Below are 17,998 nucleotides of genomic sequence, written 5' to 3' on the forward strand. Positions count from 1 at the left end.
CTACTTTTGTGAGAAAATCAGTGAAAAGATAACCTTTATTACCCGGTAGCTGTTATTTCCTACAACAATTTCAGATATGAAAGGCCCAAAAGATAAGCTTAAACCTTGTTGATTGTTTATGAAGGATTTTTTAATAACATGTTAATATTTTCCCAGTGATTTGGGAAGTTTAAAATATTGGTCTTTAATTATGTTTTTTTCCTTCTCTTCCATTAATGATGGGGTCTGCACATCAGTTGATATCCAGACACTGAACAAAAAATTAAGATTGCTTTATAAATAGGGGTATGGCCACAAGTCTTAAAAAAAAAAGCCAAAAAGTCTTGTCTGGCAAGTTTCTTTGTTTCTTGGCATAGAAAATGTCATAGGTGTGTTTTTAATATCTGTGCAGCATTTAAATATATTAGAAAGGGTCAAATAGCCTTTCATGATTGGGTCATTTGACTTATGAAGATAACAAGTTATGTGTCACTGATACAGATTCAAAACTAGGTATTGTTAAGTCTGACTTTTGAATAAGAGAAAGTTGCTGCTGGTAGTTTAAATGAATTTTTTAGCTTAGCATCATTCTTGCATATTAATAGTGGCTATTTGATTTTTCTTAGGTTCTTCAAAAACAGCTTGATGATGCCAAGGAGGGAGAAGCGGCCTTATTAAGCAGGCACGAGGAAGTGGAAAGTGAGCTAGCGGCAGCCAGAGAACGTGTACAGCAGCAAGCTTCAGATCTTGTCCTCAAAGCTAGTATGTCTGACCACAGTCTTGGTGTATTCCTCAGCTAAAGCCAACACTTAAATGTTAATTCGAGACGGAGTTAGCCTTTTCTTCTCATATTTTAAAGTTATTTAGATTCTAACCATGTTAAAGGGTTCTGTTATCGTGTTAATCATAAGATAAGCAAATGATAACTTATTTTTAGGAATATATTTCTATAAAAACGTTAAGAATTATAGGTTTTAGCACCAATAAGTCAGTCACTAAAAGAAAAACACTCTAAGAGGCTTGTCCTTTAAAAACATGTCCTTTTAAAAAATAAATATTTAAAATACTTAAATTAGTGGAACTATATTTAAAGTGCAGGAGCCTCATTTCATTTGGCTTATTAATAAGGATCATTTTACATACTAAAGCTGGGTTGCCCATCCTGACGTGGCTGACGGGCTCATTTCGAAGCCCTCACTAGAGGAGGGGGTGACCTGTATCAATCTGAAGTGACATTTCGCTGGGGTGTTGGGTGAGCCAGGGGAGGCCTTTGAACGAATTCTTTGAGGATGTCATCTGATTGACTGGCTCGTTGGTGAATCCCAGATTACCCTCCCCCTGAAGCAGAAGCTTTTCGACTTCAGTGTGTATGAAATCACCTGGACGGCTCGTGCAGCCACAGACGCCAGGCCCCATCCCCAGAGTTTCTGACGCAGTAGGTCTGGGGCGAGCCTCGCTTGTGACCGGTGCTCCCAGGCGCTGCTGGTCCGGGGCGCTTTGAGAACCGCTGTCCTAACGCACATGCCTTCTGAGCATATTTTCTCATATTCACTTTCCATCTCTCTGTCTCTGCTCATACCACCCCCCATACTTTTGTTTTTTTGCTGTTGTCGTTTTAGGTTTTCATAGCCTTGCTGTCCTTATCTGTTCTTGCTCTGCCTCAGTTCTTTACCAGGTCTGTTGTCTACAGCAAATTTAGTTTCAACCAAACTGCTGCCCGCCATCTTTCCTTGCTGCATACAGATTTCTTCCTCTTTATGTTAGAATTTGAAAAAAAAGAGATTAGAAAAGAATAAATTACTCATTTTAGTGCCATTGTGCTACTCAGTGCATCTTCTCTTACTTTGTTTTACTCCCAGGACTTTTATATGTACCCTGAGGAGATGTTTCTACCTCAACTTGTAGAGCTTGAAATCTTCAGAAATGATTGGACTGGTCCTAGGTGCAGCGAGCAGCGTCAGTGGTGTGAAAATGGACTGCTTTCTAATCTAAGTAGTTCTACTTGGATAATAAGTATTCCCGTGGTAAACATTTCTGTCGTATACAGTGAGGAAACCAAAGAGCTATTTGTACATGCAGGCCATTTATTTTACTTCCATATTAAGTGCCTTGTGTCATTAACTATGAACTGCTTTATACGACAATGCAACAGATTTTAAATTGGGGCTTTCTTTTGGGGGGGTAGGTCATATTGGAATGCTTCAAGCAACTCAAATGACCCAGGAGGTTACAATTAAAGATCTAGAATCAGAAAAATCAAGGGCCAATGAGAGGTTATCTCAGCTTGAAGAAGAAAGAGCTTTCTTGCAAAGCAAAACCCAGAGTCTGAATGCAGAGCAGAAGCAGCAGATTTTGGAACTGGAGAAGGTAAAGAATGATGGAGAGCTCCACATCCCCCCCCCACCCCCACCACCCGCCATGAAAGACAAGAAAGAAAAGTTCAGTTTTCCTCTTTTTCAGATTTGATTTAGAGTGTTTACTTCTATTTCATAGTAACAGTCTATGTCTTAACTCTAGTAATTTTTTGTTTTTTATTTTGAGGAGAAAAGGTATTGATATAAAGCTGGGCTATCCCATATTGTGTATATGTTCAAAATATTGCTGATAACAATTTATAACGTAAAAACTTAGGACACTTCAACCTATTTCAAGCCAGAAGCTGAATGAACTCTTATTTCAGTGGGATGTACATTACGGTTAATCGTATTTATTTTTCTGTTGATGAAACGTATTATTGTGTATACACCTAGGAAATGTCTGTTAAACTGAAAGGGATGACCAAAATCAAGCCCTGAAAATTCATATACCAACATACTTAATTTCTAAATGAAATAAATAAGACATAGGATGTGTAGAGTAATTGCTGAATATTTATTCCAGTTTTTCACATATCTACAATACCAGGTGAGGGTTTGGGACACTCTTCCTCCTTCTCTCAGCAGCCAAGTGTATTGAAAAGTGTCTGTTCTCCTCGCCCTTGTTCGCCTCCCACTCACTCCTTACCTCTTGTGGGCTGGGTTCTCCTGCCACCACCCCACAGGCTCGGCATTGGCCTCAGCCTCCAGTGACGTCCTGGCTGCTGGACTTGGGGGATCTTGTCTTCCTGGGATACTGACTCCTCTGATTTACAGCATCTGTCTTTGGTTCTCTCACACTTTCCTCCTGTCTCCCAGGCCCTGCAGTCTTGTCTGTGAGCTTCCCTCTTCTCTCTGTGGCCTTACCTTTTTTTTTTTTTTAATTTTTATTTAATTTTTTTATTTTTTAATTAAATTTTTATTTAATTTTTTTAATTTTAATTTTTAAAAAAATTTTTTATTGTGGTATAGTTGATTTACAATGCTGTGTTAGTTTCAGGTGTACAGCACAGTGAATCTGTTATACATACACATATATCACTCTTTCTTAGTCTTTTCTGTGTCCTTACCTTTGATGTTCCTCTTGCATTCCCATCTCATTCCACAAGCTCATCCATTCCAGTAACATCAGCTGTCACTTGGTCAGTGATAGCTCCCAAAGCCGTTCGTCTAGGCCAGATCTTTTCCCTGAACTTGAGTCCTGTGTATCTAACTCCCACTAGATATCTGTTTCTCACAGATGTGTCAAATCAACCTGCCTAGAACTTCCTCCCCCAAAATACTATATTTCATTTACTCCTTTTTTCAACCAGTAGCACTATAGTCTGTCTAGTTCGGTAAATCAGAACCTGGGAGTCGTTCTTGATTACTGTTTCCTTAACCCCCTTATCGGTTTCCAAGTCCTCTCAGCTCTGCACTCTCCCTGCCTTCTATCAGCTCACTAGCCTACTGCCAAGATGATTGTTTTTTTTTAAAATGTCAGTCACTGAAGACATTCTGCCTGTGGACAGCAGCTTTAGCCCATGCCCAAGAGTTCCTGCCCACCCTTCCTGATGACCTCTCTCTTCCTCAGCACCCCTCCGCTTCTTTCTTCTTCCTGCTTCTCTGGTTGAGCCCTGGCTGGTACAGTTTTATAGGTAAAAGCTATGATCTATGGTGAGGGGGACTTCATGTCTGAGCTGTGAAACAAAAAGACCTGGGGGTGATGGTGGTAAAAGAACCTTAAACATGTTGTATTCAAGTATTCAAGTAGGGGCTCTGGTTTCTGGTGACCCCAAGTCAGGGAGAGCTAGCAGAGGGATTGGGATCCAGTTCTAGGGATTGGGATCAGAGGGATTGGGATCCAGTGTTCTCAGAACATTGCTCTGAGCCCCCAGTACCCCCATCCCTGTAGGGGAGGCTTGAAGGGAAGAGCTGACACCCAGTCTGGCCCAGGCAAGATAGAAGAAGCTGGGAGTTTCTGTTTCCTCTGTCTACACCTTCTGGCTTTGAAAGGAAAGGAAGTCCAGTGCCTTACATTCAAGAATCTTCCCTAGGGCTTTTCCCCCTCACTGGGCCTTGGGAATAATTATAATCTCTTTATTATGTAAAATAATTGCTAACAACTATAAAATATTTACAGTAGGCTGGGTATATTGCTAAACATTTGGGGGCACATTATCTCATCTTCAGCAACCCTGTAAAATAGGTTCTACCGTATCGTTCCCATTTCACAGATGGAGAAACTGAGGCTTATAGACGTTATGCACGCATGGTACCCCCAGTCACATGGCTAATAAGTGGCAGAGCTGGAACTTGAACCCAGGTCTGTGAGACTCCAAAACCCATGTTCTCCACCTCTGCATTGTGCTGCCTCCTGTGACGTGAGGACCTTTTATTTCCACCTAGGTAGTTCTAGGGACCTGCAGACTGAGCCAGGCAGGCAGGTGCTGTAGAGGCCAGACAGCAGGATCGCTCTGCCCATCCGGGAGGAATTAATGATCCAGAGGAGGTGTGTCTGTCTTCCGAGAGTCTTACAGAGCATCAAGGAGGGGATCTGCCCCAGCCCCTAAAGAGAATTAAAGCATCTTTCAACCTCATTTTCTTGAAGTTTTACTTTCTCGTCTTCCTCTGTCATAACACCACATAAGTTCTTCAAAGAGTAGCCTTCATCCAGTACCTCCATTTCCTCCTTTCGGCCTGGCTTCCCCTCTCCTGCTCCGTTGTACTGGGTCCTAAGGCATCAGTGGGAACAGAGCCAGCACACCCAAAAACTGTACCCATTTTCTCAGCAGCACTCACACCTCTTGGTCACCCCCTGCCCACCCTTTGTCTCTCTGACGCTCTCCTCCTTCCCTAATGACTCATGTCTCCTTCACTGGCTCCTCTTTCTCCTCCTGCTCCCTAAATTCAGATACTTCCCAAAGTTCTTCCTTTCTTTGTTTCCTTTCTACTTCCTTCCTCCCTTGACAAGTTGTCTTGGTTTGCTGGGGCTGCTATAACAAAACGCCACAGCCTGGGTGGCTTAAACAACAAACATTAAAAATAAGTAACTAAAAATTAAAAAAAAAAAAATTTTTTTTAAATGTCAGTTTCAGTGATTTCTCATTCCCATCAGAATAGAATCCAGAGGCCTTAGCATAACAGGCCCCTCCCTGGTCATCATTTGACCCTGCCTGCTTCTGAGCCTCATCCCTCTCTGCTCCCAGCCTTGAATCCTGTGTTCTCGCCACACTGCTCAGCTGCATGGGTTTCTATCTCCCTAACTTCACCGCCTGGTAAACTGCTTCTCAGCTTTCAAAATGCTGGAAATGGTTATGAATGCAGGCTTTTTTTTTTTTTTTTTTTTATAAATTTATTTATTTATTTATTTTAGCTGTGTTGGGTCTTCATTTCTGTGCGAGGGCTTTCTCCAGTTGTGGCAAGTGGGGGCCACTCTTCATCACGGTGCGCGGGCCTCTCACTATCGCGGCCTCTCTTGTTGCGGAGCACAGGCTCCAGACGCGCAGGCTCAGTAGCTGTGGCTCACGGGCCCAGTTGCTCCGCGGCATGTGGGATCTTCCCAGACCAGGGCTCGAACCCGTGTCCCCTGCATTGGCAGGCAGATTCTCAACCACTGCGCCACCAGGGAAGCCCGAATGCAGGCTTTTGACATCAGATCTAGGTTTGAAATTTTCTCATCTCTTGTTTCCTGATGGGCTTGTGAGAATTAAATGAGAGAATGTGTCATCATCAGCTCAGGTGTTTTCTCTTCTGGAAAGCCTTCCCTGATCGGTCAGTCTCTCTCTGTCTCTCTTTCTTTTCTCTTTCTCTTTCTCTTTCTTTCTCTCTCTCTCCTCTTTCTTTGTCTCTCACACACATCACATCGTTTCCCACCCCATCCAGGTTAGGTTCCTTTCCTGTATACTCTCACAACATATGATGCATGCTCCTTTCATAGAACTTAAAAAATTATATTGCCACACTCTTTTGACTTTTTTTCATCATTAGACTGTTCATGCTTAAAAGGCATATAATTGGCACGCAATAAAATTGTATTGAATAGTATCATTTGAGTGGGTAAATTGGTAAGCCATTTTGTGTACAACTTTGACATATAGGAAGCCTTTTTCTCTTAAGCCTGCAGATGTGCTGACTCACACTTGGTTCTAACCTAATAATAGTGTATTTTATCATTTGCTTTAAAATTACTCATTTTGCCTGTGCCACCCTGTCATTTTCTGAGAACACCCAATGGTGTATTCTCATGTACCATATCTGAATCCTGTAGCACTCAGTTCATCCAAGTTTATCTATTTACTGAGTATTCAATACTAATAACAGTAATGAAAAAAGCAGATGCCAATTATTGATCTTTATTTTTGTTCAATTTTAGAAAGTAAATGAGGCAAAGAAAACTCAGCAAGAATATTATGAGATGGAGCTAAACAACCTGCAAAATAGACTGGAAGGAGAGGTGGCTCAATTAAATGAGGCCCATTCTAAGACTTTGGAAGAATTAGCTTGGAAGCACCATATGGCAATTGAGGCTGTCCACAGTAATGCTATGAGGGATAAGAAAAAACTGCAAATGGTGAGTAAAAATTCAGCTTAGCATTGCATTGTAAATTGGTGGGCTTTCTATAATGATCTAGCCGCTGTCCTGTAATCACTCTGTAAATCTTGGTTCAAAGAGTAACATACATAAAAGTTGTTATAGGGGTGTAGTTTGTTAAATCGATATGAGGCACTTCTACTTGGTGTAAGCCGTAGAAACACTCTCTTGATCTTGAGACAGCAGCATTGGTGTCCTCCTCAGGAAGCCTCACTAGTTGAAGCACTTATTCTCCTGTAGACAGTTTCCTTCCCTGGGAAAATGATCTGTTTTGTTTTGGTTTTGCCCTCAAATAAGTAATCAGCTTGCTAATAGTCATACATGACAGACAGTAATTATATAGTAGAAAAAGCCAGGTATCTGACAGATTGGGGCCTTACACTGAGTTCTTTGCTTTCTAGCTGCTTATTCTTGGGTCCCAAAAGCTATGCCTGAGGCTCCTCATTTGACAGACGAAGATAAGATCCATCTTGTAATATCCCTGTGAGGGTAAAGTGAGGCAAAATGTTAAAAACCCAGACATGTCTGAGCATATAGTGATAAATAAGTGTTAGTATTTCTTACTGTGTGTACCAGACACTGCCATGATGTTTTTTTTTTTTTGCGCTATTTATTTATTTATTTATCTATGGCTGTGTTGTATCTTCGTTTCTGTGCGAGGGCTTTCTCTAGTTGTGGCAAGCGGGGGCCACTCTTCATCGCGGTGCGCGGGCCTCTCACTGTCGCGGCCTCTCTTGTTGCGGAGCACAGGCTCCAGACGCGCAGGCTCAGTAGTTGTGGCTCACGGGCCTAATTGCTCCGCGGCATGTGGGTTCTTCCCAGACCAGGGCTCGAACCCGTGTCCCCTGCGTTGGCAGGCAGATTCTCAACCACTGCGCCACCAGGGAAGCCCTGCCATGATGTTTTACGTTTATTTTTTCATTTAATCCTTACAACACGGCTTTTGGTTTCATTGCTATACCCATTTTACTGAAGAGGAGGTGGAGGCACAGAGGAGTTAAACACTTGCTCAAGCATGTGCAACTAGTAAGAATCAGTCAGGTCTTGAATTCAGGTCTCAGGTATCAAACCCTAAGGCATTTAGCCACCACATTGTGTAGGCATGTATTAATGATGGTTGTTATGTGTTTATATAATAGCACTTTACAGTTTACTGAAAGCTTTCTTATATATTCCTTATTATTTGTGTCTTGGAGATTAATGACATTTTTATTCTATGGGTGGTGAAATAGGTTTAATAAACCTAAATGATTTACTCAGAGCCACAACCTAGTAAATAGAAGAGGTAGCCTGTGAATTGAGATCTTCTGCCTCTATATTTCTTCCTTTTCTGACAACCAGTTGGAAAAAATAACACCTAAAGTTAATTAAAAATTCAAAATAAAACTTCCGTTTAGAATATTTCTATCTAAACATACTGTTATATGTTTATATAACTAAAGACAAAACTTAATGATATGTTATTTCTCAAAGTTGTAGTTGTCCTTTTTTCTGTGCCAGCTCACTATTCCAGGACCAGTCAATACAGCTTTAATTGATTAGTTAATTAATTAAGCATGTGCATGCTTACCGACTCTGGGTGTATGTATGAAGTGTTCGAGGTTTTATAGTAAAGGATTTAGCAGTAACTGTGGCTGCAGTAATCTTTCCCATAGCTATTTTTTGTTATTCTTTTTCATTTCTACATCCTGTTTTCACCTTAACCTCCGTCTCTCTTACTGGAATATTTAAATTGCAGGTGCCTTTTGCCTCTCTTTATTCCTCTGTATTAAGTTCTAAGTGCTAGAATCAAGGCATCTTTCATCAATATAATTTTTAGCTCATTACTACTCTTCTAATCATCCCTTCACCCATTAAATTTCAATTTCTGAGCTACCCGAAAATGTACTTTCATCCATTTGCATTTCTTACAAACTTTCATTAAAGCATGGTTGCCATAAGGCAGATGACATGAATTTCCTGTATGTGAACATAGTCAGAACCTCTTAGGATAGCCTCATCTTTACCCTTGTCTTTTCTCAGAATAACTTATCACTTGCTGCTTCATTCCTTTCTTGCCCAGCTAGTTCATGTCTGAGCCTAAGCTGAAACCAACTTCCTTCCAAATAGTCTTTCTCCTATGTCAAATTATCTTTTAAAGAACATTTCGCTAAAAGTGACTTCACCATTCCTTATTACTTAGCTACCAAATAGGATGTGAATATACAGAGAATCCATGCAGAAAAGAGATAACACAGCAGGCCTGAAACTGCCATCCTTAGAAAACATGATGCAAGGTTGGCCCTTGGCTGGTGTCTAGAACTTGAATTTCAGGAGGGTTCCCACCATTCCCTGATAAGAATGGCTCCCTGTGCCTAAACTGTTTATGCAAACAATATGGTTTATCCTGAACATGTACTTTCCTTCCTGGAGTCTCGAATTTTGGAACATGCTAAACCGGCCAGCCCCCAGTAAGAAACCTGGCACTAAGTCCCTCACGAGCTTTGCTTTCCCCCCCCCACCCCGAGTATGTTTATTTGGGAAATGAAGTTAATGATCATGAAAGTAGATACCTAACCACCTTGGCTGAACTGACAAAGTTCTGTACCATTTTTATAGACACAAAGGCAATTTTACAAATCCATCCTAAGTGTAAGGATATTATTTAGGGTTAAGGTAAATTTATAAAATAATAATTATAATAATGTATTTGTTATATTTCTCATATTTAGTTATTTACCAATATCTGATTCTATGAAAGTTTTTTTTTTTTTTTTTTTTTTTAATTTTCATTGGAGTATAGTTACTTTACAGTGTTGTGTTAGTTCCCTCATGAGCTTTCCTAGTGGACATTTCACACGTGTTGCCCCAACTTGCAGGAGAGTTCTGTGTGAGAGGACTCTTAGAAGCTTGAGGCTGGTTTCCTGCAGACTTTGCCCCAGTGCCTTTTCTCTTGCTGATTCTGCTTTGTATCCTTTTGCTGTAATACAAATAGCTGTGAGTACAACTAAATGCTGAGTCCTGTGAGACATCCCAGCAAATCATCAAACCTGGAGTTTGTCTTGGGGACACCCAACATAGAATCCTATGTATGACTGTTCTCACCTTACACTGTAGAAAGACTGAACACCTGTAACATACCTTGTTCTTTGCTACCTCCATGGTTTTTTGCACATGCTTTTTCTTCTGCCTAGATGTTATATCTCCCTCTTGCTTCACCACCTTTTCTTACTGGTACACTCCAAACTATGCTTAGGAATTGCTTTCTCTGTGAAAGTTTCACACCAAGCCAGCACTTATCAGTTCCCTATTCATATACTCCGGTACTCCCCATTACATCTAATTTTAATCACATATTCTTTAATGAGCCTATTAAGGCAGGGACCATGTCTTATTGCCTTTGTATCCCAAGTAGTAAGTAGCATGTCTGGCAAATAGGTAGATGTTCTTCAGTAAGTATCAATTTTAGTAATATTGCTCTTTAGATACCTTAATTTCTTACTGGTTAATCCTGACTACATTCCAGTGCTAAACCACTGAGTTCCAGAAGTGTTACTAGATTTTGTATTTTTATGTAAATATAAAAGAATTATGAACCCAAGAGATAGTTAGAATTTTTTTCGCATCTCACCAAGTTATCATTTATATCACACATTTCTTTTTTTGACTTCAGGTTGATCTAGACTAGTCAGATATTCTTACCATTTAAAAAATGACTTAACCACTGCATCATAAGTGATTCAGAATGATAGAATCTAAGCCCCTAGGATTAATTAGATTCACTGTTAACTCTGATATTAATAATTAAGTATAAGACTAATTTGAAGAGCAAGGCATCAAAATATAAAACAGAGTAGTCTTTTTCTTGGAGTCTTCGAAGTATACAATATTTGCAATTTTGTTAATTTCTAAAAATTTCTTTTTCTAAGGAATTGGAGGCACAACATAAAAAGGAAAAGCTAAACCTGGAAGAGGATAAAAATCAGCTTCAACAAGAGCTAGAAAACCTGAAGGAAGAACTGGAAGACAAGCTGAATTCAGCCAATCAAGAGGCAAGGATTCTTTAGGCCAATCAATCACCTATGTTACATCTCATTGATAGTACCTTATTTGGGAACATTGTATAAGTAGATGAGCCTCAATGAAGGTAACATATCTGGAGTAAAATAATCAAAAACTTTCTTTAATGCTGAATTTTTCATAGTGACAGTGATTATATCTCACCAGTAAAATTTACTACAAAAAATATTGGACCAAGATGCTTTGTGGGGAAAAGCAAAACAAAGGAGAATAGCCCGTTACAGGAAAGAAAACAAAAGAGTTTTTTCTACCCTTTTGCAAAACATTGACTTCGTATTCTCTACCCTGAATCTTTAGATAGTGACATCTAAAATAATTTTTAAATTCTATATGAAAATAGTATTGTTTAGCTTGGAAAAGAAAAGACTAAGAATAGAATAGAATAAAATGTTGTAAATCAGAAAGTTGTGAATAAAAGAAATGTAAAGACAGTTGAAAAGCTATAATATTGCTTGTTCCATCCCTTTCTCTCCTGTGTCCTGGTTCATCTGCGTCCTAGAACAGCCCCCCTACTGTCCTCTTTTCCTTCCTTTCCAGCTCATCCTTCATGGGGCTCGTAGACTGGTCTTCCTAAAACAAGTTCTTGTCTTGATGTGTCTCATCTTCTCAGCTGTTCCTACCTCACTAGCCTCATCTTTCCCAACAGTCTTTAAGTCCTGCTTTCTCATCACTTTGCTTCTGCTCACAGAAACCACACCAAAACACATGAGTGCCCCTGGGCAGGCTAATGATTTGCACTCAGTATTCTTTAATTATCTTTAAATATTTATCCAGAGAAGGTACCAAGCACGACATTTGGATATAATAGAGAATTAATGTTGTTACTGGTATTAGCTCAGTCTCTCTTCGATTGTCCAAGATCATCCACTGCATACCTCTCTCGCGGTCTGTGATCCTTGTGGTTATGGTGTCCTGCTGTCATTAGAAGGTGGTTTAGTGACCATCTGTGTTTCTCATGCAGGTGCCCTGGAGTTCTACTCTCAATTCCAAGTGGTTTCAGCATTCCTCCAACCTACATATTGTAATCTCACTGAGAAGAGTTCTAATTAATATGTAATTGATTTTGCTTCTGGATACATTCTCAATTATGTTTTAGCACCTTGGTAATATTTTGGTGCCACTTTAGAGTGGCTCCCAGGAATCTGCCTGACTCATCCCTCTGTATGTATCTGCCTTCCCTTCACGCTGGGACCTTTTCTTTCTTGTCCTACTTTGCTGGCTAGGGTCTCCAGAGACAGTAAGCATTCTTGTTTTGTTTCTTGCTCTTAAAGTGAAGGACGTCAACATTTCACAGTTAATTATGATGCTTCTCTGAAGTTTTATTTTGTGAATGTTCTTTATCAGGTTTAGAAAATTCTCTCGTAATTCTAGTTTCCTAATTCAAAAAAAATTACAGGTTGATGTTGATTTTTCTGCATCTATTAGGAACATACTCATTTTCTTTAACTTGTTAATGTGGTACCTTACATTAATCAATTTTATAATTTTAAATCAACCTTGGAGTTCTAGAATAAGTCCTAGTTAGTCATGACAGATTATAATATATCTTTTTATATAATACTAGATTCAGTTTTGTAATATTCATTTTAGGATTTTTAAGCCTAGGCTTAAATAAGATGGCTTCGTACTTTTTCCTTCTTTATACCATCCTTTTCTGGTTTTGGAATCAAGGTTATATGAAGCCTCATAAAATGAAGTAGGACTTATATGCTTTTCTGTTCTCTGGAAAAGCTGTGTGAGATTGAAATGCTTTTGTAACCTTAATTGCATTGTGCTTCATATGAAAACAATTTTTGAAACTTGTTAAGGCCTAGCATTGTGACCTCACACATAAAAGAAGTTTAATGTTCTGAGTGCATCCACTCGTTTAATGCAATGTAGTCTGTGTTCCGGTTCATTAAATCAAGATTTTAAGCTATTTTCTTCAAATATTCTGTATTCTTTTCAATTTTTATCTTCTTGATCTATCAGTTTCTAAACATTGATACTATGATGGTGTATTTGCTTATTTCTTCTTACATTCTATCAATTTTTGCTTTGTATATTTAGAGGCTTTGTTATATGCATACAAATATAAAATTGTTTTAGCTACTTAACGAATCATACTTTTTGGCTTAGTCTGTGTTGTTTGATACTGTATAAGCTGTCTGGTGTATCTTTTTTCATCCACTGACTCTCTGTTTTTCTGCATCCTATGTTTACGTGTGCCTCTTGCCCAACACATATAGCTGCATTTTAAAAAAATACCTAGTCAGAAGTTTTGCCTTTTAAATAAAGATTTTATTCCACTTACATTTATTGGATGGAAAATAGATACATCTGTGGAAAGACAGGAGGAAAGAATTAGGGGGGTAGTTCATAAAAACTGAAAGTGATTGTTTTAGAAAAAATTAAGGAGTGTACTATCTTCATAAGTTGGTAGATCTTGATACCCTTCCAAGTGAAATAGCCTCAAAATGTAAGTAGTTCAACTGTGGATCTAGATAACAAATTCATGAATGCCAGAACCATAATAGTATATTAAGGGAAGCTAGTGAGTTTAAAATCTCAGGTGGAGGATAACCCTGTTATCCTATGAAATGTTATTTTGGGATCACCTTTGAAGACAAAATAGTAGGCTGAATCATCAATAATTCTGACCATTATGGTCTTTTAAAATGTTCTTATAACATTTAAGTTGTAGATTTTCTTCTGGAAATAAGCTTTTTAAGTGGATATATATTTTTTCAATATTTTGTTAAAATGAAAAGCATTTGGATTTGTTTATTATAAGATGTTCTATCACAGTTGTTATGCTGCCTGACACATGGTAGGAGATCAGTAAATATTTGACATCAATTGTAGTAATATTTTTTGGATCTGTCTCCTAAGGTAAAAGAAATAAAATCAAAAATAAACAAATGGGACCTAATTAAATGTAAAAGCTTTTGCACAGCAAAGGAAACCATCGACAAAGAAAAGACAACCTACTGAATGAGAGAAAATATTTGCAAAGATATGACCAATAATGGGTTAATATCCAAAATATATAATCAGCTTATACAACTCAATATTGAAAAATAAACAACCCAATCAAAAAATGAGCAGAAGACCTAAGTAGTCATCCATATGTCTACTTTGGAAAAATGTCTAACAGGCACATGAAAAGATGCGCAACATCACTAATTATTAGACAGTGCAAATCAAAAACAACAATGCCATATCACCTCTTACCTGTCAGAATGGCTACTATCAAAAAGTCTACAAATAACAAATGTGGAGAAAAGGGATGTGGAGAAAAGGGAACCCTCTTACACTGTTGGTGGGTATGTAAATTGGTACAGCCAATATGGAAAACAATATGGAGGTTCATCAAAAGACTAAAAATAGAACTACCATGATTCAGCAATTCCACTCCTGGGTAATATCCAAAGAGAGCAAAAACATTAATTCAAAAAGATACATACACCCCTCTGTTCATAGCAGCATTATTTACAGTAGCCAAGATATGGAAGCAACCTACGTGCCCATCAATAGATGAATGGATAAAGAAGATGTGGTATATATTGGATTGGCCAAAAGATTCATTCGGTTTTTTCCGCAAGATGGCTCTAGTAGCCCTTAGTTGTCTTTAACTTCATTTGAAACAATTTTGTTAGATTGTATGTGACAGCTGTCATATCAACGTGCATTTAAAAAAAGACTTACCAAAATGGGCTAGTTTTTGTATAGCCATCTTAATATTGAAGATGGAAGAAAAAACAACATTTTCAGCATATTACGCTTTATTATTTCAAGAAAGGTAAAAATGCAACCAAAACACAAAATAAGATTTGTGGGACTTCCCTGGTGGTGCAGTGGTTAAGAATCTGCCTGCCAATGCTGGGGACAAGGCGGGTTCAATCCCTGGTCCAGGATGATCCCACATGCCGCGGAGCAACTAAGCCCGTGCACCACAACTACTGAGCCTGTGCTCTGGAGCCTGCGGGACGCAACTACTGAGCCCATGCGCCACAACTACTGAAGCCTGTGCGCCTAGATCCCATGCTTCGCAACAAGTGAAGCCACCGCAATGAGAAGCTTGTGCACCACAACGAAGAGTAAGCCCCCGCTCACCACAACTAGAGAAAGCCCGCACGCAGCAACGAAGACCCAGTGCAGCCAAAAAAAGAAAAAAAAGAAAAAAGATTTGTGCAGTGTATGGAGAAGGTGCTGTGACTGATCGAACATGTCAAAAGTGGTTTGCGAAGTTTCGTGCTGGAGATTTCTCGCTGGATGATGCTCCACGGTTGGGTAGACCAGTTGAAGTTGATAGCGATCAAATTGAGACATTAACTGAGAACAATCAACGTTACACCACGTGGGAGATAGCCCACATACTCAAAATATCCAAATCAAGCCTTGAAAATCATTTGCACCAGCTTGGTTATGTTCATTACTTTGACGTTTGGGTTCCACGTAAGTTAAGCAAAAAAAAACCTTCTTGACCATATTTCCGCATGCTATTCTCTACTTAAACGTAATGAAAATGTTCCGTTTTTAAAACAAATTGTGACAGGCGATGAAAAGTGGATACTGTACAATAATGTGGAACGGAAGAGATCATGAGGCAAGTGAAATGAACCACCACCAGCCACACCAAAGGGCCGTCTTCATCCAAAGAAGGTGATGTTGTGTATATGGTGGGATTGGAAGGGAGTCCTATATTATGAGCTCCGTCCGGAAAACCAAACGATTAATTCCAACAAGTACTGCTCCCAATTAGACCAACTGAATGCAGCACTCGACGAAAAGCATCCAGAATTAGTCAACAGAAAACACATAATCTTCCATCAGGGTAACATAAGACCACGTGTTTGTTTGATGACCAGGCAAAAACTGTTACAGCTTGGCTGGGAAGTTCTGATTCATCTGCTGTATTCACCAGACGTTGCACCTTTGGATTTCCATTCATTTCAGTCTTTACAAAATTCTCTTAATGGAAAAAATTTCAATTCCTTGGAGACCTGTAAAGGCACCTGGAACAGTTCTTTGCTCAAAAAGATAAAAAGGTTCGGGAAGATGGAATTATTAGAGTTGCCTGAAAAATGGCAGAAAGGTAGTGGGAACAAAAGGGTGAATACATTGTTCAATAAATTCTTGGTGAAAATGAAAATGTGTCTTTAGTTTTACTTAAAAGCCGAAGGCACTTTTTGTCCAACCCAATATGTATATAATGGAATATTACTCAGCCATAAAAAAGAATGAAATTTTGCCATTTGCAACAAGGGACACAGAGAGTATGTGCTTAGTGAAGTAAGTCAGATAGAGAAAGACAAATACTCTTTAATGTTATGCTTATATGTGAAATCTAAAAAAAGGAAACAAACAATGTATATAAGAGAAACAGAAACAGACTCACAGATATAGAGAACAAACTAGTGGTTACCAGTAGTGACGGGTGGGGGGGTGGGGTTAGATGGGTATGGGATTAGAGGTACACTTTACGTGTATAAAATAAGCTACAAGGACATATTGTACAGCATGGAGAAATCTAGCCATTAGTTTGTAATACTTTAAAATGGAGTACGATCTATAAAAATATTGAATCACTATGCTGTGTACCTGAAACTAATAGTAATATTGGAAATCAACTATATGTCAATAAAATACAAAAATAAAAAATTTTAAAATAAAATAAATTTATAGGGCTTGATATGGTGAGTGGTAGAAAGTGACTTGGGTATCTAGCTAGTATTTGGACAGATAATAATGCCACTGTTGGAAGATAGGAATCTGTACTTCCTGTAGAGGAAAAATACAGTTGGATGGCAAGACATCGAGTTGTTTGGCTATGCTGACTTTGCGGTGATTGTGAGACATCTAGGCTGGAACTAAGTAGAGTGGTGCAGGCTTGGAGCTAAGATCAGGCAGTTCTGGAAGCCATTTTAAGTAGAAGAGCTTACCCAAGGTAGCTATGGAGAAGATTGCTGGTAACAAGAGGTGCACCAATATTGAATTAACAGAGCCAGGAAAAGCGATTGAAAAGGAGAAATCAAAAGCATGAGAACAAGGATTAATGGATATCAGAAAAGCATGAAAGCAGATACTTGCAAGAGGGTGGAAGTGTCAGTGTCAGACAGTGATTAGGCTCAGACTGTGAGGCCTGAAAATGTTATGCAATCAAGAGTTCTCTGAGGACTTGCCTGTAATGTCAGTAGAATAGTAGGATAGAGGCCAGAGTTAATAGGTTTAATCTGAATCATAGTGGATGACAATGCTTTTTTAAGACTGTATGTAAATGGAAGAGAAGAGGAAAATGAAGTTAGATTCTTTCTTCAACCTTGTACCAAAAAAGTTCCAGGTGGGCTAAGCATTGAAATGTAATATTAAATCATGAATATAAATATAAATAAAATACAAAACTCAAGTGACAAAAATACAAGGACAAAGAAGGCTTTTTGAAATATGATGGCAGTGTCATGAATTAAAAACACAGAATATTTGTACAGATATCAAAACACACCGTAAGCAAAATTATGAGAGAGGAGAAACTGGGAGGGGTGGAATAGGTGATTGGCAAATTGTATGAATATTGATTGGTACCTAATATTTGTATGTTGCTTTCTAGTTAAAGAACCTTTTTCCATATATCCTTGAATATAATTATCATAGTAACTCTGTGAGGTAGGTATTTTACTGCTAATTTTATACTGGCAGACCCAGAACTTGAAACTAGATTTTCTCCTAAATTCAGGTGCTCTTTAACTCTGTTAACAGTCACTTTCTCTTCCATTCATTCAGTCACTGCCGCAGAACACATTCTGCAAGCCAGATCAACACAAAAAGTAGAGACGATACAAGTAAGCTATGTAGACTAGGGAATGTGACATAAATACAGTGACAGAGAAAATTTTACAACATTGTAAATGAATATTATTTACAAATATGCCAGTTAATTTTCAGATTTAAGGAAAACTGATGTCTTCATATGAGAATTTAAAATTTCTGAAATGACTCAAAGTAAGTTGAACAACCTGCCAAACCAATTATAAGCCATGAAAGAAACTAAATA

The 17,998-nt window shown here is 38.6% G+C and overlaps 1 protein-coding gene across 1 annotated transcript in view; it reads left to right on the forward strand.

Annotated features, from left to right (window-relative positions):
* The window catches only part of FAM184A (family with sequence similarity 184 member A), a 119,056-nt gene that overhangs the window by 55,123 nt on the left and 45,935 nt on the right, over nt 1-17,998 (forward strand). Inside the window, 4 exon segments of the mRNA XM_036872002.1 lie at nt 606-741; nt 2,165-2,346; nt 6,688-6,885; nt 10,815-10,937. Coding sequence (XP_036727897.1) covers nt 606-741; nt 2,165-2,346; nt 6,688-6,885; nt 10,815-10,937 — 639 coding nt within the window.

This window comes from Balaenoptera musculus, chromosome 12 (assembly GCF_009873245.2).
Source record: "Balaenoptera musculus isolate JJ_BM4_2016_0621 chromosome 12, mBalMus1.pri.v3, whole genome shotgun sequence".
Lineage (NCBI taxonomy): Eukaryota > Metazoa > Chordata > Mammalia > Artiodactyla > Balaenopteridae > Balaenoptera > Balaenoptera musculus.